The sequence below is a fragment of the Mesoplodon densirostris genome, chromosome 2 (assembly GCF_025265405.1).
Source record: "Mesoplodon densirostris isolate mMesDen1 chromosome 2, mMesDen1 primary haplotype, whole genome shotgun sequence".
NCBI lineage: Eukaryota > Metazoa > Chordata > Mammalia > Artiodactyla > Ziphiidae > Mesoplodon > Mesoplodon densirostris.
The window spans coordinates 70,010,357-70,035,692 of record NC_082662.1 but is presented as its reverse complement, the minus strand read 5'-3'; the positions used below and the strand labels follow the sequence as shown (position 1 = coordinate 70,035,692).

General features: G+C 42.7%; 1 protein-coding gene across 2 annotated transcripts in view; it reads right to left on the bottom strand.

The window, feature by feature from the left end:
• GIPC2 (GIPC PDZ domain containing family member 2) overlaps window positions 1-25,336 on the bottom strand; it is an 86,356-nt gene that overhangs the window by 25,926 nt on the left and 35,094 nt on the right. For both annotated transcript variants that reach the window (XM_060084707.1, XM_060084715.1), the window contains exons 3-4: window positions 22,191-22,371; window positions 2,971-3,077 (exon numbers count right to left, since the gene is read on the bottom strand). In XM_060084707.1, coding sequence (XP_059940690.1) covers window positions 2,971-3,077; window positions 22,191-22,371 — 288 coding nt within the window. The remainder of the gene's footprint in view (window positions 1-2,970; window positions 3,078-22,190; window positions 22,372-25,336) is intronic.

Here is a 25,336-nt window from a genome sequence, read left to right as displayed (position 1 = left end):
GGACACGGGTTCAAGCCCTGGTCCGGGAAGATCTCACATGTTGCAGAGCAACTAAGCCCTTGTGCCACAAGTACTGAGCCTGAGCCCTAGAACCCGCGAGACACAACTACTGAGCCCACATGCCACAACTACTGAAGCCCGTGCACCTACAGCCTGTGCTCCACAGCAAGAGAAGCCACCGCAGTGAGAAGCCTGTGCACCACAATGAAAAGTAGCCCCTGCTCGCCGCAACCAGAGAAAGCCCGTGCACAGCAATGAAGACCCAATGAAGCCAAAAATAAAATAAAAATTTTTTTAAAAAAAAGAAAAATCTTCACACTCTCAAATCCACCCTGCTCAATATCCCATCCCCCAGAACCAAGGGGTTTTTCTAAAACACAAAACTGATTTGCCGTTCCCCTTGCAATTTTTAAATAGTCCACCCTCCATTATCCACAGGCCCCTCATGCCCTGACCCAGGCCTCTACCTCCAGCCTCATCACCCCCCACCAGGTACTTGCAGCACACTCCAGTCCCGTGGACATTTCCATTTCATGCCTAGAACACTCTTCTCCCCATCTTTGACCAACTCAACCATTTCTGGAGGGAACTCTCCCTGATTTCCCTTTCCCAATTCCTGACTGCAGCTGATTAGCCAGACCCTCCTTTATGACATTAACCGTGCCCTTCTGATTTGTAATAGCTTCTTTTCCTGCCTCTCTCCCTTTAAAGGAAAAACAACGTCTTTATCCACCTTTGTATCACCAGCACCTGGACTGTACCTGTCTCAACAAACACATAGTGAATAAATTGTGAGGTATGCAGGTGGAGTATAGTTCAGTTTTCAGAAATTGTGCTAGATTATGAGGGGCTGATTTGTTTCAAATCTGTAAGTCCTTTGGTGTTTGAAATTAAATGGTAGGTCATTTGTATCAAATTTAATATTAGCACCAAACTAGTTTTTTTTCCCTTTTATTATGAGCTATTTTAATTGCCCTATTTAATGAAGCAGGCTATGCAAATAGGAAGGGAGTTTTAGATGTTTGTCTTGGAAGGAATCTTTCCCACCTCCTCAGGCAGATATGCAGTTATTCTTTTTCATTCCAGCACCTTCTATATAGCAGCTGCTCATAAATAAACAGATATGTATTACCCATTTTAACTGTTAGGAGAGGGCGCTCCTCCTGAAGTGACATGGAGTTTTTCCTGCCGACCCCAATTCCTTTGCAAGCAGTTTGAAGGTCAGTCCTTTCCTCCTCCACTTTAAAGCACAGTTGGCATCCCCTAGCTCCTTCCCACTGTCCTCCCATCCTCCTACAGATTCCTTTCTTCCACTGAGGTTTGTTCATTTGTTCAATAAACATTTACTGGACTTCAGCAATATGCATGGCAGTGTGCTGGGCATTGGAAAAGTAAAGACTCAGAACAACCAGATGTCACTGCCCTGGATTTTTTCACAAATCTTGTCATATCTCACTTTCAAAATGCTTTCAGCTCTCCCAGGCCTCTCCATTGTCACTTGCCTCCAGATCAATCTTTTCATTCACCCAGGACCAAGGCACTCGACTCGGAGTCTTCCTCTGGATTCCCCAAAACAGACAACATCCTGGGTGACTCAAACATTCAAGAGGACAACCTTGGCCTCGTGGTTTCTTGAGGGTCTGCTCCGACAAACCACACCCATGACTGACCGTGGCATAGTCCCCCAAAAGCTCTGGATCCTATGAAAACAGTCTCCTAACCATTCATCTGTCTCACTCTTTTGCTCTTCAAACAGCTGGGAGCCCTAGGACAGTATGCGTACACAGACATGCCTTCCCCCGCACCCAGTCCCCCGCCCCAAGGAGCTCCGGAGCCTCAGAGGTCTGCCTGACCTCCCCAAAGGAGGGCTTCATCATCGCTGTCTTCCTGCTGTGAGCGGACCTGCCACTTGTCACTTTGAATCCTTACCACTGCCACCCTCTTCTTCCACCCTCCTTCCCTCCATGTGTCTCTTCTCCTCTTGTTTTTCACTCAAATACTGACCTTTACATAGACACAGTCAATCAGCAAAACCCTTCCTCCAGTCAAGCATAAGTGAATCACTCACTAATTCATTAAATTCAAAGATCTGAGCTCCTCTGAAGTGTCAGGTACTGTTCTAGGTGCTGGGGATACAGCTGTGAACAGGACATGTGAGAACAAGACAAGGGACTGAAAGGAGACAAGGATATGAGTCCCACTGTGTTCAGCGCCTTAAAAAAAAATGAAGGGCGGGGCTTCCCTGGTGGCGCAGTGGTTGGGAGTCCACCTGCCGATGCAGGGGACACGGGTTCGTGCCCTGGTCAGGGAAGATCCCACATGCCGCGGAGCGGCTGGGCCGGTGAGCCATGGCCGCTGAGCCTGCACGTCCGGAGCCTGTGCTCCGCAACGGGAGAGGCCACGGCAGTGAGAGGCCCGCGTACCGCAAAAAAAAAAAAAAAAAAAAAAAAAAAAAAAAAATGAAGGGCAAGGAAGATTGGGCAGGGGGCAGGGTGGTGGGAACTGCTATCATACCAGCTGCTCATAGGTTAAACAGGGTGGGAGATGTGGGCAGAAACTTAAGGCGGCAAGGGAGTGAGCAGTGCCCGTAAATGGGCAGCGCATCCAGCTAGAGGTAACAGCTCATACAAAGGTCCTGAGGAGGGGATGTATCTGGAGTGCTTGCGGACAGAGAGGAGACTCAAGGAGCTGAAGGAGAGAGAGCCAGGAGGAGAGGGGTGGAAATGAGAGCAGAGGAGAGACACAGAGTCAGATCGCGTTGGACACTCTGAGGACTCTAGCTTTTACTCCGAGTGATGTGGGAAGCCACTGGAGGGTGTTGAACAGATTGTTCCATCTCATTTGAGTTTCTAAAGGATACCTCTGGCTGCTGAGTGAGCAGAGGGAAAGAGGGCCTTTATTTCGAGCTCTGACAAACACGAATGTCCATCCATTTCCAAGACATACAGGGATTAAATGAACATAACATACCACTTCTTCCACAGTGGCAGGACCTTTTGATCTCAGGCGAAGTGTCTCCCTTCCAGTACCAATCTTTCCTGTTGATGACTTTCCAGCTTTTGACCTGGGCTCCATGTCTATAAACATACAACGGATGGGGAAACATACATATATTAAGAATTCCAACCAGTTGCTATAAAAGCTAATGAGTTTCCATCACAAATTTTTGGACAGTTATTGAAGAGATTTAATAAAAGCTATGCCTTCTGATAAAATTTCCCAGAACAAAATAAATTCACCTGTCATCCATTATTCTCATATGAGAGTCTCTATGAGGTCTGCCTACAACAAGAAAAGGGAATACGTGAAATGTGCTGATTGGCAAGGCTGGAAGTTATAAGGAATAAAAAATAAAACAGTTGGTTTCATTGTAAGAGTAAAGAGGTATATGTGGCAGGAAAGCAGAGGTAGGTGTGTAGCTGGACTTCATTAAGGTCGTAAAGAAGGGAAGGAGTCATGTCTTGATAGAAGACAGAGATGGAGACACTATTATTGGAGGACCTACCTTCTGCCTGATGCTTTCAATACAAAATCCCATTTAATTCTTGGGCCAACCTATGAGGCAAGTTAGAGCCGTCTTTTACAGAAAAGGAAACTGAACTCAGTAAGGATCAGAGCTGGTATTCAAATCCAGGCCTTGTGACCCCAAAGTCTCAACAACACTTCACCACCACACCTCTTGGAAGCACAAGGGATAAATTCAGAGGTAATGGACCTCAAGAGGCTTGGAACAGGTTCCAAGGAAGGAGTTCCCCTCGCAAGGCAGACAAGAACAGAGAGCAAGAGTCCACGAGAAGCCGCTCCCATTCCCTATGTTGGTTTTCTACGTGTGTGTTTTGGTTTGGTTTTGATTTTCCAGCATACCAAGAGTCACCCCCAGTCCCAGACAGTAATATAAATGAGTGGAAGGGTAGGGTGGGAACCGAGGATAACTCCCAGGACGTACCCTATCCAGGCCACTCCAGTAACTGACTGCTCTGTGAGAAGGTAGGCCCTGCACAGCCAGATCTTCTATTGGTTTGCAAAGAAGATGAACATTCAGTTTTGTGCCAACCTCCTGATTTTTAACTTTTGGCAACTAAATCAAACTTTTAAAAACGACATAATGTGCTCCGCAACAAGAGAAGCCACCACAATGAGAAGACTGCGTGCCGCAACGAAGAGTAGCCCCTGCTCGCCGCAACTAGAGAAAGCCTGGGCACAGCGAGGGTGACCAAACACAGCCAAAAATAAATTAATAATAAATTAAAAATAAAAACAACATCATGGCAAAAATAAAAAATTTATGGATCAGATTCTAATCATAGGCCACCAATTTATAACTTCTGCAGGTAGCCCGAGTCCTCTTGACTGAGGACTCTGGCAGCAGTTTGGGGCAAGGATGGAGGCGGGGGTGAGGAGATGCAGCACCAAGCCTGGGAGATAACTGAGCTCCAATGCAGAGTCACAGGGCAGGCCGCAGTGTACAAGCAGGTGGTGAGGTCCATACAAAGCTCTCAAAACATGGACGTCAAGTGGCCTGCACAAACACATCCTTCCTTAGAATCTAGGATAATTCCCATCTTCAGCAAGTCCTGTTTCACTGTTGGAGATCTATTCCAAGGTGACTAAGGATTTTACATGTAAATTTTAACCTGCATTTGAGGACAGAGCCATCAAAACATAAAACACATAAGTCTTCCTCTGAGAGTGAAATTATTCAAAATAATCACGCAATCTAAACTAATCATGCTTAGTTCCCCTAAGCCAAAACCTCTAAATGGTGGCTGACAGTGCTCATGCTGACCACATTGACCAGAGAGATGCTCAGGAGACCAGAGCTGTGTCAGCAAGTCTGCAGCATTTTCCTTGCCAGTCACACTGTCCCGTCCAAGGGAAGAACAGATTAACAGGAGATGCTCACTCAGCACAGGGGCTCCAAAAGAATGCCCAACGAAAAAGATGAGGTCAGTCTGTCACCATCACTGTCCAGGATTCTATACTAGCCAGTCTGGAGTCATGTACAGACCTACAGTGGTCAAGACAGCCTCACCTTAATGATGCTAACCTCCAAGATAAACAACCTTACACCCGCACTCCCCCTATCACAACCTCTACCCACCGCGATTTCACCAAGCAACCTGCTCTGTATAATTTGTCTTCCCTTATAAATTTCCTACAGGGTGGCAAATGAAGCACTCAGCTAACACATGTGTTTGGTTTACAACTACATATACATTTCTAACTGTAAAGTAATACACTGGCATTCTGACTTAACAACAAGTCTTTTGTAAGTTTGGTAAGCAAGATATAACCCTGGAAAACTGCACAAGTTCTGGATACACTGAAGAAATTAAAGGTTCCTGGGATGTACAAAGCTAAGGACCCAGACTCTGGAACGTGGGAAATTCACGGAGGAATCGTCATCCAGGCTTGAGAAGTGAGCCAGCCGCCCTAGATGATGTCTCTGCTTACCTGGCTCTTAGCTGCAACACCAGTAGCTAAAAGGGAAAATGAAATGTAGAACAGAAGGTTTTTTACTTGGCTTTTTTAAAATTTTTTAATTCATTTATATTTTTAATTCGTTAATTAATTTATTTTTGGCTGCCTTGGGTCTTCGTTGCTGCACACGGGCTTTCTCTAGTTGCGGTGTGCATGCTTCTCATCATGGTGGCTTTTCTTGTTGTGGAGCACGGGCTCTAGGCACGCAGGCTTCAGTAGTTGTGGCGCATGGGCTCTAGAGCACAGGCTCAGTAGTTGTGGTGCACGGGCTTAGTTGCTCCATGGCACATGGGATTTCCCCAGACCAGGGCTCGAACCCGTGTCCCCTGCATTAGCAGGCGGATTCTTAACCACTGTGCCACCAGGGAAGCCCCTAGGCTTTATTTTTTTAAGCAGTTTTAAGTTCATAACAAACTGAGAAGACAGAGCTCTCCCATACACCTCTTGCCTCCACATATGCATCACCTCCCCCATGATCAATACCCCTCACCACAGGGCTACATTCGTTATAATCAATGAACCTACATGGACACATCATATCACCTAAAGTTCATAGTTATGTTAGGGTTCATTCCTGGTATTGTACATTCTGTGGGTTTGGAAGAATGAATAGTGACATGTATCCACTATCAGAGTATCATTCAGAGTAGTTTCATTGTCCTAAAAATCCTCTGTGCTCTGCTTGTGCACCCCAGATTTTTTTTTAAATCATTATATGTTTGTCCTCTTCTCCTCAAAAGTGTTATCTCAAAACTAACCACTTGGTGGCACCAAAACAAAAGTTAAAATTTCACTTCTGGCTTAGACCAGCCTCCAGAAAGGCAGTTCTTGTAGCTAAAGAAATAGAAGCCATGTTTCCCCACAATCCTGACTCAGGGAAGTAAATCAACCGGTTTACACATGAAAACAGGCAGGATGGCCCTGTTCAGCCTCAGGGGGAAAAAAATGTTTTGCTTTTTTAATGTTTGCAAAGGTTGCTCGTCTGGCCTACTTTTATTGTGCTGGCCGGTCTAAGCTTGTCGAACCAACCAGGCCAAGCCCTAGATCAGTCACTTCACTTCTCATGAACGGGTTTGCATGAGGCCTCTCTTGGGGCTGAATGATGAGAGGGATGCAGTTCACACAGGAGACGCTGGTAATCGGCCTGCAGCTCGAAGGATTCACTAGACTCAGGGCTCCCCTCCTGTGTCACTTAGGGCACAGGACACTCACAGCTCAGGGGTACACAGCTGTTCCCACAACTGAGTGGGATGTCACCAAGAAGCAGTCGCCTTAGTTCCAAACCCTTGTGTGGCAACTGTATCTGTTACTCTAATTACATAATTGAATTTAAAACTACGTGAGCTGATGAAATAAGTGTGAAACACGGAGTTATTACTGGTAGGAAAACTAGGTTAACTGCTTTGGAAAGACTCCATAAGGGCGAGTTGCAAAAAAAAAAAAAAAAAAGGTGTGGGCAAAATGATGCTAGGAGATTAGGAAAAATATCTTTAAATATCCAGCATTTCACATATCTGGCTTTTAGATATCAAACAGAAACCATAGATGTGCATTCAGGTTCTGATTACTAAAGCAAGACTTCATAGAACTCCAATTTGTGTCCTCTACTCAAAGAGCTTTTTACATCTAAAGAGTTGTAAAAGAACACATATTTATATGTTTTAAAATAAAATGTTTATATCCACTTGTGTCATTCTTTATGATACCATTTTAACTGGCATTTTCAATAAACAGACCAACCCCCAGTCCCTGCTGCATCGTGGAGGTCAGGGGAGAGATGGGGAAATGGAGAAGACAGCAAGATATCTGTCTCTAGTCCCACCCTGAGCCCCAGGGGAAGAAGAGCGCTGACAGCAGCCAAGGCCCTATCTTCAGGTGGAACACATGCAAGTGGTTTAGATCCCCAAGGGACACAGGGTGACAGTGAGAAGGGTGGGCATTCTCCTGCTTCTGCACAGAACAAGATCTTGTTCTGCTCCCACAAGGGCCTGAGTTGGCCTGGAGTACAATTCATAGCAGGGGCAGAGCCATGATTTCCATGAGAGGGGGGCACATATGGACACCTCTGTGTCCAGCAAGAGACAGACTTCAGAATCAGAGAACTCGAGTTAAAACCCAGCTCCACCATTTACAAATTGTGAGAACTTAAGGAATAAGTCCTTATCTGTACAAGAACACTACTGAAACCAAGTGAGGCCCTGTGGGACTCCCAAGCACAGAGGCTCTTTTGTCCCCTGTTTCTTGTGGGCAAGGCTCCAGCCTCTATGACCTTCCCTGAGTTCCAAAGGGCAGATTCCAACAGTTGTTAATCAAGGGAGAAGCAGCCCTGAAACCACCTGAGGCCAGATTAGAGGGAAGCTCATCAAGATTAGGTGACCACCTGAGCTGAGACTAAGGGCGTGCAGGCCCTGCTCAACCCTAATCTTGTCAGAGACCCCACCTTTGAACCACTGTTATAAAATCCTCATCAAATCCTCCCGGGTTGGGACACACAGTTTTTCAAGGCAGAAGCCAGGTGTGTCTCCCTTTGCCTGGCAAAGTAATAAAGCTATCCTTTTCTACTTCACCCAGAACTCTGTCTCCAAGATTTGATTTGGCGCCCATGTACAGAGAGGCCGATCTCTCGGTAACACTACCTACATAAGATGTTGTCTTAAGCATTCAAATGGCTGCTGTATGAAAGGTGCTTTGCCCAGTGGTCTGGCTCATACGCAGAGAGCTGCTACTGCTGTTGGACTTGCTTCTGCTGACACGGTCCACACTGGAGAGACAGCCATCTGCTCTTCCCATGCCCTCCCCAACAAAACCATTTGCACTGGTTTTCCCAGGATGAGAACCATGCAGAAGTCTCTCTTCAAATGTTCAGAAAACTGTCACTTCAAATACAAAGGTCTCCTTTTTATTCTATCTTCTATAGAACTATGATTTTTTTCCCCCTTCCACTTACAGGGGAGTAGAAAAAACAGATGACCCATTACTCTACTCAGATTCGCCAAAGTGGCTGAGTTTAAGCCCAGCTCCTCGGGGGGCACTCAGCAGTGTCCATCTCATTGGACCTCTGACCCCCATTCAAAACGTCCTGTTAGAGTTACATGACATCATGTGGGCAAGAGGGCAGACACAGCAACACTCCAGCCTGTGAACTTAGAGTCCCCTCCCCTAACCACCCATATTGGTGAACTAAGCTACTTCACCAAATTCACTAATGCATTTCTATAATTTTCACCTCTGGAGTTCGACAGCATCAAAAATGGTGGCCAGGGCTTCCCTAGTGGCACAGTGGTTGAGAGTCTGCCTGCCGATGCAGGGGACACGGGTTCGTGCCCCGGTCCGGGAAGATCCCACATGCTGCGGAGTGGCTGGGCCCGTGAGCCATGGCCACTGAGCCTGCACGTCCGGAGCCTGTGCTCTGCAACGGGAGAGGCCACAACAGTGAGAGGCCCCGCATACCGCAAAAAAAAATAGTGGCCACATGGCAACTCAGGCAGGACTTTGCAGGATGTTATGCCAATGACCTTCAGCACTACAGGCCCAGAAATGCTTTTTTCCAGTGTTCCCAGAACTGACCTGAGTCTTAGGGATTGATTCACACTAACAAAATTCACAAGAACAAACGTCATACATCAATGTATTAACCATAGGTAGGGATGGTATCAAAGGTCCAAGTGGGCTCCAGTGTTTCATTCTCATGAACCCAAAACTTCCTGGGGAAAATGTCCAAGCAGAGACCCAGCCATGAAGGTCTAAGACAGCAAGGCTAAGTGGGAAAAGGGAAGGGATCATGCTCCAGGCCATGAGTTCCAAGACTCCAAAAGCAAGGAGTGGAGAGTTGATGTTTTAGAGTCCCTCCCAACTGGGTGACTCTCAGTTTACCAGGCCTCTACCCCTCTTGGGAATAATTCACTTGAAACTTTCTTCCCATTGGGTACCTGAGAAGCTTAGTGTGCATGGATGATACCAGAGAAAAGGACTTGGGCACAAAGGATAATTCTCACAGTCCAAGGCTGCAAACAGGTAGTTCAGTGACATGTGGTCCACAGACATGTTTGTGAAGTGTGCAACGTTTTCAGATTTTTTTAATTAGTTGCCAACTTTTAAAAGTTGGGTGATTTCTCATCAAAATTCAAATTTTAAGGGGCTTCCCTGGTGGCGCAGTGGTTGAGAGTCCGCCTGCCGATGCAGGGGACATGGGTTCGTGCCCCAGTCCGGGAAGATCTCACATGCCGCGGAGCGGCTGGGCCCGTGAACCATGGCCGCTGAGCCTGCGTGCCCGGAGCCTGTGCTCTGCAACGGGAGAGGCCACAACGGTGAGAGGCCTGCGTACCGCAACAAAAAAAAAAATTCAAATTTTAAGCTTCTCTTGGAGACTGACGCATGCCTACAAAATAATAATAATTAGGGTCGACAACTTTACTTTGGGATTTGCAGCTCTCTGCCCTCATTTTCAGACAATCTCTCAAGGTATAGAATTTCTCACTACATATAGCTATAAAGCTTTATATGCTGTTTCATATACTAGTGTTATTCTTAGACTGCAGTCTTATTTCAAAGGAATAAATATACACACAGACATCTACACTATAATTCATCTAGGGGCAAAAACATAGATCTCGGAAAATTAAAGGTAACTTTTTTAACTGATCATTTAATATGTCCCAGGTACTAGAAATTCTTGATAAGTTCTTTTATTTAATCTTCACAACACTATTACAAGGTAGGTATTACTCTAATTTTACAACTAAACTTACAGTTGAGGCTTGGAGAAGTAAGATGATTTCACCAAGGTCATAGACAACTGGTAAGTGGTAGAGCTGGGCTACCCCAGAGCCACTGCCTGATTTCATATTCTATTAAAGATTATGAGTTGCCATTGGTAACAGACATTAGTTGGCTGTCTTCTCAGTACCCAGTGGTCATGAGGATCACTGTGGTTCAGGGGAAGCTGACTGCTCCCACCTTCAGGGATGGGACACACGAATGGGCCAAGCTAACTGATACCCTTCATCACAGTGATTCTTTCAGAGGTGGACATGTGAACAAAGGTAAGTCAGAAAAAAATCTAAGGACTTTTGCTAGAAATTCTGAGGCAAGTACACTCTCTTTTTCTGTTCTATGTAAATAAGGAAGCACATGGTCCAAGCCATTGCTGATCACCATCCTGGGATACGTGAAGGATATATGGATGATGAAGCTGATGCCTCAGGCAGCAGAGCAGAAAGGAAGGGCAAGAAACGGGGTCCAGATCACATTGTATAGGCCCTACATAGAGCTTTGCTAATGCCGGCATCACTCACGGACGGTTGATTTATAAGCTTCCCTTTTCTGCATTAGCCAGGGTCATAAGGTTTTCCACTGTTTCCAAGTGAAAGATACCTCACAGATACAGAATTGTATCTGTGCAATGAAGCAACCCTTCTAAAGAGACCTTCCAATGCTTGGACATACATAAATGGCACTGTCCATAAACAGCTGGTATGCTCACTTCCCTACCTTGACCCCCGACACTCCCTCCCTCTCCCTCTCTCCCTCTCTCTCTCTCTCCCCACCCCTCTCAGAGTAGCTGACATAAAATCTAGCTTTGCTCCAGCATTTAAAACTTTAACTATTCATTCCCTTTTTCTATGTCTCCTTCCTCTCTCCAACATTCTTCAGACTTCTTTAGAATAGCTATGCTGTTGTTTTTGTTTTGATCGAGCTGGTAGGGTGCTGGGGCGGATAAGAAGGAAAAGGAGATAAGTGGATGCCACATACACAAGGTGGCTATCGGATCAAAAGGGCTGGCAACACATGACCCAATCCACCCAAAAAAAAAAAAAAAAAAGGCTACACAAAGTTGCTCTTAACTGTTCCTTTGATGAGACTGAACAGTGTAAGACAAGTGTCAGAAGGGAAATAACTATGCCCTAAATCATCTTGTTCTTTAGGTAAGGTGTCATTTGAGAAAAACTCAACCCTATTTTCATAACTCCCTGAAATTACAGGCAAAAGTTAATGTGCATCTCTGGGATAATTTTAATCCAGAGGGGATTGTGTCACCAAAAATACTACAAACTTCGGGACTCTAACACGAGGAAGTTAAAAGGATGGCTAAAGTATTTTTATCCTTTTATACTTATTTTATCCCATAGTATGATTTTATGGGAATTCAAAAATCAAAAATTGTTCACTTTTATTCATGGTTTATTACACATATTTTTCCTCCACCTTTTAAAAAGTTTATTAGTTACAAAAACAATCCTGCCGGCCTTCCCTGGTGGCGCAGTGGTTAAGAATCCGCCTGCCAATGCAGGAGACAAGGGTACGAGCCCTGCTCAGGGAACATCCCACGTGCCACAGAGCAACTAAGCCCGTGCGCCACAACTACACAGCCTGCGCTCTAGAGCCCGCGAGCCACAACTAGTGAGCCCGAGTGCCACAACTACTGAAGCCCGCGCACCTAGAGCCTGTGCTCCACAACAAGAGAAGCCACCCAATGAGAAGCCCGAGCACTGCAACAAAGAGTAGCCCCCGCTCTCCACAACTAGGGAAAGTCCGCACCCAGCAACAAAGACCCAAGGCAGCCAAAAATAAACATAAATAAATAAAATAAAATAAAATAAAATATCTAGTTCATAAAAAAAAAAAAAAAACACAATCCTGTCAATTTTAAAAGTTGATACAGGGCTTCCCTGGTGGCGCAGTTGTTGAGAGTCCGCCTGTCGATGCAGGGGACATGGGTTCGTGCCCCGGTCCGGGAAGATCCCACATGCCGCGGAGCAGCTGGGCCCGTGAGCCATGGCCGCTGAGGCTGTGCGTCCGGAGCCTGTGCTCCGCAACGGCAGAGGCCACAGCAGTGAGAGGCCCGCATACCGCAAAAAAATACAAATAAAAAAATAAAATAAAATAAAATAAAAAGTTGATACAATGTAATCTACCACATTTCTAACATGGAACCATTTAAGATAATGTTAAAGAAAGCTGTTTAAAATGAGTATGATCATACAGTTAAAAATTATAAAGCTACTAAAAGTGGAATGATTCCGTTTCTCTACTTCCTAGACTAGGAATGCTAGACATTTTTTTTTAATAATTGTTTTCTGGTTATAAAAGTTAATATTTTGTTTTTAAAGAGTGAGAAACACAAGAAACCTGAAGAAACAAGTCATTCATAAACACACCACCAGAGATAACCGTTAACATTTCAATATACATATACTGCAAGTCACTTCTTCTACATGTAAAGATAGTTTTTTACAAAAAACGGGATATTACTGTACATTGTTTTGTAATCTGTCTTTTCACTTAATATATCAGACATTTTCCCATATACAAAGGGAACTGTTTATCTGCTTACCTTTTTCTGAAGGCATACTCTGACAATTTTGAGTATAATTTGTCAGATCCATTTTCTTACAATTACATGACACTTCCCATTATACAATGGGAAGAATGTGTATTATTAGAAATGTGTATTATTAGAAAAAGAGCAATTATACCAATAAGTTATATTATCTTCACACTGTTCTACCATATTAAGGAAGCCACTTCCATGTTAGCATCAGTTTTGACCCCTTCATCCTACATGGCTATTTTAATTACTAAGCTTACAAACAGCTGAGAACTATTCTCTACCTTCCACTCATGGTTGTTATTAATTCCAACATAAGGCTCCTTAAACATTGTAGTTCTAAGAAATCAATCACTGTTTAGGGTAAGTGACATGGGAAATACAGATTACAGAGCCTTCAGTATTATAGATTATAATAATTTCACCTTTCTTAGATTAAAAACATGAGCATTTAATAAGTTTTCCCTTGGTGAGAGTTTATAGCTAGAGTAGAAAAGAGTGAATATTTAGCCTGGGTCTTTATCCAGCTGAGTCTTTACACTGAAAATACATTTATCGGTTACACCCAGCATTCATCTAACACATCTGCCACACCCCACAAAAGAGAACTTGGCTCTTCATTTATCTTCTTCCATAGTATTTTTGTGGTAAATGCCAAACCAATGTCTAGCTAGATATAAGAAAGGCAGAACAAACTCTATGACATGAAAAGATGATTAAGTGGCATGTTCTAGCCCCCAAATTTGTCACTGTGAGTGCTTAAAACCTTTGCCAAAAAAAAAAAACATGAAAGAGAGTGCCACTGTCACATAAAATGCAATACATCTAAAATTAAACTTCTCTCCCTGACTTTCTACCAAACCATTACTACATCCAATGGCCCCATTTCCAGTGATCACTTTTATCACAGGCTCCAACGATAGAAACCTGGGGTTACATTTGCTTCTTCCAAACCTTCTCTCTCTGTCTTTTAGCTAAAGTGCATCAACCCGTCTCTAAGCTCTATTCGTGCCTCTGCAGTATTACTCGGGCTTTCTTCTTTCATGCGAATTCCTGCTGCTGCCTCCGATCCCAGCCCTTATTATTTCCTCCTGGACTACTGCAGCAAGCTTCTGACATGGTTTCTCCTCTAATCAAATACAGCCAACATTCCTCCTCCGGGCTTAACTCCCCAAAGTCTATTTCATCATTTCATTCTTCAGTTCTAATATCTCCATGATTCCCTGTTATCCTCTTGACAAGCTCAGGTTCCCCACCTAGTTTTCGGAGATCTTCTTAACATGGCCTGGAGCTGTTTCTGCAGCCTGATTTGCTGCAGTCCCTCCAAGACTTTTCCACAGAAAACCTTCCTTCCTTGTCTGTACTTGCCCTGCCATCCTGCAAGGCCAAGTTCAAGTGCAATCTTCTTCAGGAATCTTTCTCACCTACTCATATCTTTCCCCTCTTTAAACATTTAAATTTTTGCTCCATGGTTCTGGAGAAAAGAAATGTCAGGTTGAATCTGACTGGGAGCCCCTCACTCCACAGGCTTGGTGAGAAACTTAGTCTTGGTTTTTGCTTTGGGAGTCTCCCCTTCTCGGGATCCAGAGGGGTGATGTGGTGCTCAGTCCAACACAGATCCTACCCTGAAGCTTGACCTCCAAGTCAGTGTGTCCAAGCCCAGGGCACAGGGGCTCTTTCACCTCAGATGGCAAGGTCACAGCTCTCACAGCCCTGATATCCCTTTGCAACTCTATCAGGAGTCCTATCACTTCTCATGGGGAGTTACATGGGAATGGGACACTGGTCCTTGATACTGGTGGGACATGCTCTATAAGCCATCTGTCCCATGGTTTATCGCTTTGGGAAAATTCCTTCGCAATCTTACCACTGCTCCCAGCCTCCCTCACTCTCAGCTTCAGGACCCTTCCCCATCATGGACAAATCAGCTCTCAGCTGAACTGCCCTTCGTTTAAATCTGCACTACAGCTCATATCATATGGTTTGCATTGTAGTCTAAGAGGCAGTAATACATACTGTTAAGCGCAGAAGCCTCAGAAATAAACAGGAATGGAGTACTATACTCGCACTGAATGACCTCAGGGAGGTATTTAACTGCCCAAAGCCTCAGTTTACTTATCTAGAAAACCTTCATAGGAATGACACAAGGATTGAATCAGGCCAGAATAGAAGTCCTAGTAGCAATGACTTACATTTATGCAGCACTGTGTGCCAAGCACTATTCTAAGTGCTTTACGTATATTAGCCACAGCTACTGAGCCTGTGCTCTAGAGCCCGTGTGACACAACTACTGAAGCCCGAGCGCCTAGAGCCCGTGCTCCACAACAAGAGAAGCCACCGCAATGAGAAGCCCGCGCACCGCAACAAAGAGTAGCCCCCGCTCGCCGCAACTAGAGAAAGCCCGCGTGCAGCAACGAAGACCCAACGCAGCCAAAAATAAAGAATTAATTAATTTAAAAAGAAAAAAAAGGACCAAAAGCACTGTTGCTTGAAAAATGTTCACTTGAAATAGCATGAATAGTAGAGAGAATTTTTTAAATGTTTGAAGTGTCTATCTAAAAAGTCATAAAACTTAAAAGCCAACGTTTCTCTTAATAGCAAATAGACTTAGTCTTTGAAAATGAGCACATCAGTTAAGCTGAATCACGAAGATGAGGTACAAGTTTTCCAGCTGTGAATGACTCAAGGGAATCGGACGTACTTCACATACTGAACATCCTATTCTGATGGGCACATAGCACAGAAATGAGGTCTCTAAAAGAAGACATAGCCCAGAGATCTGTAACAAAATCTAACCCCAAAACAAAGACTATCGATGCTTTAGGAGGCCAACATTCTTTCAACTCCCTTTCTGTTTCAAAACACTTTACAGATACATTTCATACCTCCTTCCACAAACCTCTTTCCATAAAGTGGAACAATTACAAATTAAAGAAATTCTCCAGGATAAGTTAAGTGGAGACTCATCTAAATAAAACTGAATCAAGGCCTCATAACATTTAATAATTAAAAGGCCTCATAAGAAAACAAACCAGTTGAACTAGTCTGATAATTCAGCCAGTTAAATGGAAGAATGAATTTTCACAGCCTTGGGAAAATCTAGGTTTACAGGGCAAACTCTAAAGGGTTGAGCTCATTGTGGAGACATGTTCCTTTTCACTGGCAAAAGAGAAAAGGAAGTGAGCCATGCCCTAAAAAAATTACCACTAGAGACGTTCCAGCCGATACTTGATAAGGACTGGGAAGGCTGCCATCAACTCATGGCTAGAAGATGGAAAATTTGGATTGGAATGCAACTGACCAGGAGAAACCATGTTAGGTATGAATAAGACTTCCCATTAAATTACAAGTTTTCAACAAGGGGGTCATTTAAATCAGTTGCTTTCAAATGTTTTTGTTTTTTGTTTTCTGCGGTTTCTTTGCTGTGACACACAGTGAGAAATATATATAATACATTATATCATGACATATATTATATATCTGAAACACCCATATGCATACACGGAAACATTGAAACTGAAACAATGCTTACCCTTACTAGGCACAAAGCACTATGAAATTTTCAGTTCTATTCTACTTTCTATTCTACTCAACACTAGTTGAGACCTACTGGCTGAAAAACAGCTATTTAAACCAGCAGAGAAGATTCTGAGGGTATGTTTTATAATAGCCTTTATTCCTCCCTCAGGGTCCCATAGCCAACTTAGGAAAGCTGCAATGGCGCATCTGCTCTTGGGACAAGTGACTTGTTCCTTGAGTGCTTGGGTAAAGGCCACCCAGAAGCTGGCTCTTCCAAGCCCAGCCATTTCTCACTGTGCTGACTCCTTCTCTTTCTATCCCTTGAATGCTGGGGTTCCCCCAGGGCTCTGTTTTTGGCCTTTTTCTCTTATTACTCTGAGTAACTGGATCTACTTCCATGGCTTCAAGTTATTCAGAAATCCCATTCCCTAGGCCCCAATTCTAAATGCCCATCTACATCTAACGCATTTCCAACTGAACTGTCACAGATTTCAAACTCTTAAGGCCCAAAATCATACTGTAAGTACAATCTCTCTTCCCTGTCTCCTCACCCAAATCTTTCTTTTCCAGTTTTCCTCCTCTCAAGGAATAGCACCACACACAATCCACAAATCTGTGGATCATCATTTGCAACTTCTTTTCCTATACTTCAACATCCAATGCATTACCAATTTTACCTTCTTAATATTCAGTGGTATGCAGGTAAATGTTTAACAGTCACCTTTCCAGTTATTAAAAAAAAAAAAAAAAAAAAAAAAAGCCCTGTAGCACTTCTCTATTTCTGTGACGCAAATACCGCACCAGAGCCAATTTCAAGCAACCGACTTGATGCCACTGAACATGGAATTGAAAAGAGATGGGTACTAATGGCTCCAGCGCACCACCATCTAATCCTCAGAACCATTTCTTATCTCCATGCCTACTGGCACTGTCTCCAGATTTCATCTTGCTTCTCCTCAACACAATAGAGTCTTTACTGAATTCCTGACCTTTTACTCATACCCTACCTCTCTGACATAGTCTCCAAAATACCTCTCTAAAATACAGGTCTCATAATGCTTCTCCCCTGTCTAAACCCCTTCAGTGGTTCTCCACTGTCCACTCTTTATCTATATACATAAGGCCCTGGATAATTTGGTGCCCACTGACTCTTGGATTTTGTCTCTTGCCACACCACCACCTATAACCTCTATTCCAATCACACCCACATACATCATATTCTAAGATATATGATACTGCTTCATGTCTCTGCACCTTTGTTTATTCTATTCCTACTCCCTAGGACAACCTTCCCTGATTTGTTCATTGAGTAAGCCTCTTAAGATTCAGCTCAAATTCCTTCTCCTATCTCACTTTTAGACCTCCAGTACATTCTATCACCTCTAACACCCTTTATTGAAATTTTTTCATATCCATCTCTTCTCACTAAACATGAGTTTATTATTTTTTTTCTTTTCTTCTTTTTTTTTTTTTTTTTTTTTTGGCTGTGTTGGGTCTTTGCTGCTGCACAGGCTTTCTCTAGTTGCAGCTAGCGGGGGCTACTCTTTGTTGCAGTGTGCGGGCTTCTCATTGTGGTGGCTTCTCTTGTTGCAGAGCATGGGCCTCAGTAGTTGTGGCACGTGGGCTTCAGTAGTTGTGGCTTGCAGGCTCTAGAGGGCAAGCTCAGTAGTTGTGGCACACGGGCTTAGTTGCTCTGCGGCATGTGGGATCTTCCCGGACCAGGGATTGAACCCATGTCCCCTGCACTGGCAGGCAGACTCTTAACCACTGCGCTACCAGGGAAGTCCCTAGGCATGCATTTCTTGAAGGCAAGAACTGGATCTTATTTATGGAATACCAAGTATGTAGTATGGTGATGGAACACAGTAGTTTCTCAATAAACAGTGACAATTATCCCAGCAACTAGCACCCTAAGACCAGTATATACTAATTACTCAAATATTCATTGAATGAAAACATATTGGTAAGTTCTTGCCATCTGCCCAAGGCCAAAGGACTGCTAAGACACCCAACCTATACCTTCTATATTGTCAGGAAGTCCAAGATCTACTGCCATAGTCAAAGAACTTGCACTATATTTTCTTTTTGCTTCTTGGCCTCTGTATTAGTTTCCTGGGGCTGCCATAACAAAGGACCACGTGGTTTCAACAACAAAAACTTATTTTCCTACAGTTATGGGGGCTAGAAGTCTGTTACCAGGGTTACTTTCTTCTGAGGTCTCTCTCCTTGGCTTGCAGTTGGCTGTCTTCATGTTCACAAGGCATTCGCCCCCTACATGTCTCCATGTCTAATTTTTCTCTTCTTGTAAATACACCAGGCATATTGGACCGGGGGCCACCCTAATGACCTCATTTTAACTTAAAGATCCTATCTCCAAATATTGTCACATTCTGAAGTACTGGAGATTAGGACTTCAACATACAAATTTCAGGGGGACACAATTCAGTCCATAACAGCTTCCTACTAGACTGTGAGCTTCTCAAGAGGCAGGAGCTATAACTTAGTCTTTTTTTCTTAGTATCTGCTAGGCATAGCAGAGTACCTGGAACACAGCAGATTCTCAAATTATTTGTGGGATACATAAATGAAGGACCTTCCAGGAGTGTAGTCCAAATCTATGGAGTGAGGTCCCTTCCAAATTTGGTGGCCAGCACCAAGAAGAATATGGCTTTAGCCTTTCCCTGAAAGAAAGTTAGATACTGTCATGGTCTCCAGATAGCCCACTGCCAAACAGCCATCTATATAGCACCCAAAACTTAGTAGAATAATAAAATCCTTAAGACTAGACACCCAAAGCCAGTTGACAATACCCTCCTCCCTCCAGACTCATTCTGATACACCAGACTGACAACATCATGCATGGATAGAGTCAGATTCAAAGTCAAGAGAAAACAAACACTTCTCTGCTTAAAGAACAAGATGTAAAAGCTGAGAGAAATGGTTAAATGGACATCTGCCCTTTCCTACACAAAAGGAAATTTCTTCCCCTTCACTGTTCTGTGTGATTTTGGTGGGCCTGTCAATTATGTAGTCTGCCTTCCCCACTATCAAGACAGACACACGACCTAATAAGTACCCCCTCCCAGGAATTTGAATCCTAAGTGGGGTAACATGAAGACAGGAAATAACTGGAGGGAGTCAATTAAGCCAGTACCGTGAAGGGTTCCTGGTTCACACATCCCTGAAACAGCCTCATTTCCTACCTTTCCAAGACTTGATTGAACTGTCTTTGTTTCTGAGACCTACTTGATAGTCTTTCCCAAAAATGTCTTTTTCTTAAATTAGCTAGTGCTTATTCTGTAGCTCTCAAAGAATCTTGACACATATAGTGGCCCCTAGAAGTGGGGTGTGGGTAGTGGTGGATGTAAAATATGGAAATAAAACAGGCAGTAAGGATTCCCTCATCAGTGGTTAAGAAGTTGTGTTCATCATACCTGCTATGCCAGCACAAAGCAGCCAACTACATTATTCCCTCCTATATTTTGGAACACAGTCCACATGCCTCCCCAGGCTAAATCTTTGGGAAGTTGATAGGAAAATCTCAAGCTACTGGAGTGTGTGGCTATTTCTGACAGTTTTTGGTTAAGTCCAAGAAATGACTTAGGCCATCTTGGCTGAAGCTATCTGAATGCAAAGAAGAGAATTCTGCCTCGTGTAGACTGGCCCTTTCTCCTGGTAGGAATCCATGATGACAGAGTCAGATCATGAAGGACTTTAAATTTGAATCAATGAATCAATGAAAATGCTAGAAAAACACAGGAAGGAAGGAAACATAGCAAAAGATAAGATTGGGATGGAGAGAATGGGGCCAAGACTGGTCCCCCAAGTACCTCCTGATATATATTCCCTCCCTGGCAAAGAGCTAAGTGCTGGAATAAGGCCACAGGGTAAGGAACAAGCTAGCATTGCCTTTATCCTAGAGTCAAAAAGATAGGCACCAAAATTAAGGGCTGAAGGGTGGGCAGAGAAGCAAGTCCTACTTCTAAGAGAAATCCCCAGGCTAGGGCCCAGAGGCAAACATTGATCTACAGAGTGAAAAATGCATATAGACCAGCAGGGGTTACATTGAGTTAAGCTGCCATTGAAACCATGGAAAATAAAAACCTATCACTGCCCCAAAATCCATCTCCAGGTATCCTAACCCATACCATCAGAATGTGAGCTGGTCACAGCCCCAAAATCAATCTCCAGGTATCCTAACCTATACAACCAGAATGTGAGCTCGTCACAGCCCCAAAATCAATCTCCAGGTATCCTAACTCATACCACCAGAATGTGAGCTTCCTGAAATAATATACCCCCATTAGGAAAATCCTTTTCAAATTTGCCCATGGAATTCATATGAAGCAAAAGAGCAAGTTCAGCCATTGCAGACACATAAGGCAGTGAAGTACACCAACCGTCCATACATGTATCTCAAATATTGAAGGAAAAAATCTAATCATGGAGCAATAGCAGCTAAATACAATGACCTCTATAACATCTAAGACTATTACCAACCTAACATCCAAGTTAAGGTGTACCAGCAACTTTCTACAAAAAACAGAGGGACCACATAATTTATATGCAGACAAGGAAAAAGAGGAAGAGATCGACTCTGGAAAACAGATTCTGTTGAATCTTAGTACAGATTGAGCTGTACTAAGAGAATAACTTTGATTTACAAAGAGCCTAAATCAGACACTGTTTATCTCAAACTGCCTACATCCTATCAGTTTATATGCTGTGATACCTGGGAAGTTGGTTACCAAATAAACCCATTTCAAAAGGGGCTGCTGGATAGAACTCTGTGTGCTGGCCCACCTTCCTCTGTGGGAAGTGAGCTCAGATGCTGTAATGTACCATGTAGAACCACGGTATCTGCGGCAGTTGTTCCTAGAATGGTCCCTCCAGGAGCACTACTGGCATAAGGCATCCTTTTCTTACATCTTCTCAGAACTCTGTCACCCACAAGCAATACCACCTACACTGCATTTCTATTAAATGGCACAGAATCGCTTGGAAGCAGAGAAAGAAAGTGTTTCAATTTCGTATGGCTAGGATCTGCCCCTTACTTGCTTAGGGTGGGGAAATGTAATTGCCCAGACCCACTGCATTCACCCATCATTGTCATTAACTGCCCTGAGAAAAGCCATTAGAGACAAACTATAAGGAATATTTATGTTTTGTGAGCAAAGGAAAGAACATAAGGTGGGTGGAGTCACAGATGAGCAAGGGCAGGCTGAGAATGATTCTGCTGAAGATATTTTAACACTGATGAACACTAGGCCATCATTTGGCTTACTAAAATAGTTCTGGGTAGTGAGAGAGAAGCTGGCACATTTTCCTGTAGATGAGATAGCCCTGGGGGTTTGAACAGCAGTTGGAACACAGCTGCCATGGCTAAAACCAAGCAAGTACAGATGTCACACCAAAGTAGAAGCAATTTCATACCATTTCACACTTCCAAGTTCAAAATGCCAATGGAGGAAAAGTATTGAAGGAAGTCTTTAAAATAGACCAAATAACTACTTTAAATATCAATTCTGTGTATAACTAAAATTTTTGCTGTTGAGGGCCATGAGTGACAGATACCACTGTTTAGAGAGCTCAGTCCAAAATCTCCCTGCTCGGCAAGATGAACGCAATACAAGGTGCTGTTCTTCGAGCTTGGAACAAATTGAGTCACTATACATGACACTTTATAACTCCTAAATGTCTTTTTAAGAAAATGTCCTAGGTAAACTTTTTCTCCTTCAATGGTTGTTTTCCTTATAAGTAGAGCTTATCTATCACTTCCTATGTTCTTAACTGATATACAAAAGCACATGGCACCATATTGCAGTACTCATTTCCCTGAGAAAGATAAGCCAAACCGACTTACCAAAGGCCTTCATAGGTTCTATTAACTTCAAGGTAAAGAGTTCCTCTTTTTTTAATTCCTTTAACTTCTTAGCAACTTCAAAGTGACGCCACCCAATGATAGTTTCTCCATTGATGGCTTCAATGTGATCCCCCACACAGATTGTTTTAACTGAGTCAACTACGCTGCCATCTTTAATTCTCTGAAAGAAAATGAAGTGTAATACTTAATATAAAATAGCACTGTGTTAACATTACTTATCATGCTCTTGAGACATTACATACAATATACTGACATATCAACAAGGCAGTTTAATGTTCAGTTAAAGACAGAAGCCCAAACAACAAAGACAACCATCCTACTCCCAACCATTCTTCTTTATCATTCAGAATTCAGCTTCCATCACAGTTACCACCTCCTCTGAGTAGCTTTTCCTGACACCTCCCAGCCCACTCCAAGACTAGGTAATGTGCCACTCTCATGTCTCTGTAGTACTTTCTGCTACATAAGTTGAGGTCTAAGGTAGGTACTTTACATTTGCCATCTCAATTAATTTTAACAAACTTTATGAGAGTCTCATGTCTTGATCAGAAGATCAAGGAATTTGCCAAGTTCAACAAACCATACTGCAATTGTTCATTTATCTCTCAGTCTCCACTAATGAACTGTAATATCCTTGGGGACAGAGATGTTCTTCTTCACCACTGCCCTGTGCCTAGCACAACATCTGTACAGAAAAGTCCCTCCCTAAATGATTGTTGAATCATTTCAACATGAGGCCCATTACATCAGAATAAAGCTTGAGCTTTTTCTACCAGCTACAGCTTTTTAAACCTTAGTTACAAATGCAAGTCAAGAATTGGTACAACCTTAGTTAAGAATATTGATACTTAAGAGACAGGTGTGGTTACCAATTGTGGAGCCAATGAGAAGGATGGTATACCATCGCTGTTCATTCATGTATTTTAGGTGAAGAGAACTTAGGACCCAAGGAGAAACATCAAATTGGTCTTTCCTAACTCTATCATAGGTAAATACAATACAGCAGTAGTGCAGAGTTTCAAGATGAGGTATAAGACTCCCTAACGTAATCCTAAGAATTCCTGAAAGGATTTTAGGGACAGAAGCTCCAGAAAACTCTGCACAAGTAACAGTCCCACAGAGGATGTACAAATTCTTCAACAGTGGTGAGGAACACGGCAAAATGCAGGCTACAGTCTGCCTCGGGCATCACAAATCCTTTGTGAGAATGACAGGCTGGAAATATTAGGGGCTGCTGCTATTGTGTAACTGAAGTGTGTGTATTCCCAATTTTGCCAGGTGGAGTAACAACATCTTCTGAGTCACCAGGGGATTGATTATTGCGTCCACGAGTTGAGAGACAAAACGATCTCAAGTACCCCAACATCTCCATAATACTGTCATAAGAAAAAACAAGTTGTAGAAGACTAACCTAGAAAGGTTGGGCATTTTTAATTTTTAAATTGTATTACAATATACCAAAATTTACAGTGGGTTTCTTTTTTACCCCCCAATTTTAAGAACACTGATATGTTCATTGTAATAACTGTTAACAGTCTTTATGCAAATGACACTATAATGCTTATTCACACGGAGATTACAGTCATTAGAGGTAGTTAATTTTAAAGGAAAAAACCCAGAAATTTCATAATCTAAGTGAAAATGATTTTTTAGTAAGTCCATGTTTGACACATAAACTAGAGAAACAAACAAAGGTAACCACAACAAACCACTCAGTACAACTGGAGTTTCTAAACTGTCAAAGAAACATAAGTGAGATTAAACAAAAGACTAGAGTTTAAAGAAACAAAGCAAAAAAATTTAATATTCTGTCATCTAACCTTTCTTAAGTCACTAGAGAATATGAAAATCTATAACTCTGACTTTCTTAATTTTTATTCTAAGTTGTTTCTTGATACATTCTGAACCTATTTTTTCCTTTGATCAACTATACCATACAAATTTCAGTTCCACATGTTTTTAGTTTAAGACTTACTGTTGTAATTTTATTAAAAATAAGCACTATATAAAACTAAATGAAAGACTTTAAAGACATGTATGAATCTTACCAGTAAATTAAAGGGCAGAGTAACAGAAATCTAGGGTCACCAGGGCCTATGAGTAGCCACAGGTCACAAGAAAGGTGCCCAGAGAGAGGGAGGAAAGGCGGTTACCAGAAGTCAGCAGGTAGCAAGGTGAGAATCCAGGTGGGCAAGAGAAAAGTCAAAGCATATGTAATCATCAGGGCCAGTGGATAAGAATCTGGGATGAAGAGAGAGGAAAATCAACATAAGAAACTTGGAGAAGGGTACCATAAGGTGAACCAGATATAGAAGCAAAGTGGGAGACACTGATGATATATTTTGTGGGTGACCTGAGTCTTAGCTTCCTAAATAGATAGAATAAAGAATGAGGTAGCAACTGAAACAAGTTTCTGCAATTTAATATACTTTAATAATCATACCATAACTTGATATAGATTAGTAATATTGCTAAAAGTGTTACTCAGGCACAAAGGACCAGGAAGAAAAAAGAGGCATTAATTCTATATTTATATTTACTGAGTTACTTAATATCATTCTCTTCAATACTTAGAACTTTCTCTCATCTGGCTTTGGAGCTTGATGCTGCAAAATGTGAAGACAACATTAAATATTTTTTGGAAGGTAGGATTTACAATATTACTAAACTTAGAGGTTCCCAAACATTTCAGACTGTTATTATATTAACTTCTATTAATTCATCCCATATAGTTAGAAAATTCTATCTTCTCATCACAAATCAGCAGAACTCTAGGGTGGCATCCCACCATCCTCAAAGTCTTAAGCATTGACTCAAGGTTGTTTGAGCCGACCCTGCCCACATGGTCAGCAACTCTGAGTCTCTGCTGCTGACCCTCCAAACACTGTCCCCAAACCTTGTTCATAATAATATACATGCAGATAGCAATTGTAAATAGCTCTTTCATTTAGTCCTAACAGCCTGGGAGGGGAAATATTTAATATTCCTTTAGTGAATGAGGAAATCAAAGCACAGTGATGACATGGCTTAACCAAAATAACACAGCTAATAAATAATAGAACTGGTTTTCAAAGAGAGGTGGTATAATTATGAGACATCATGCTCTTTCGTCAAAACACTCCCAA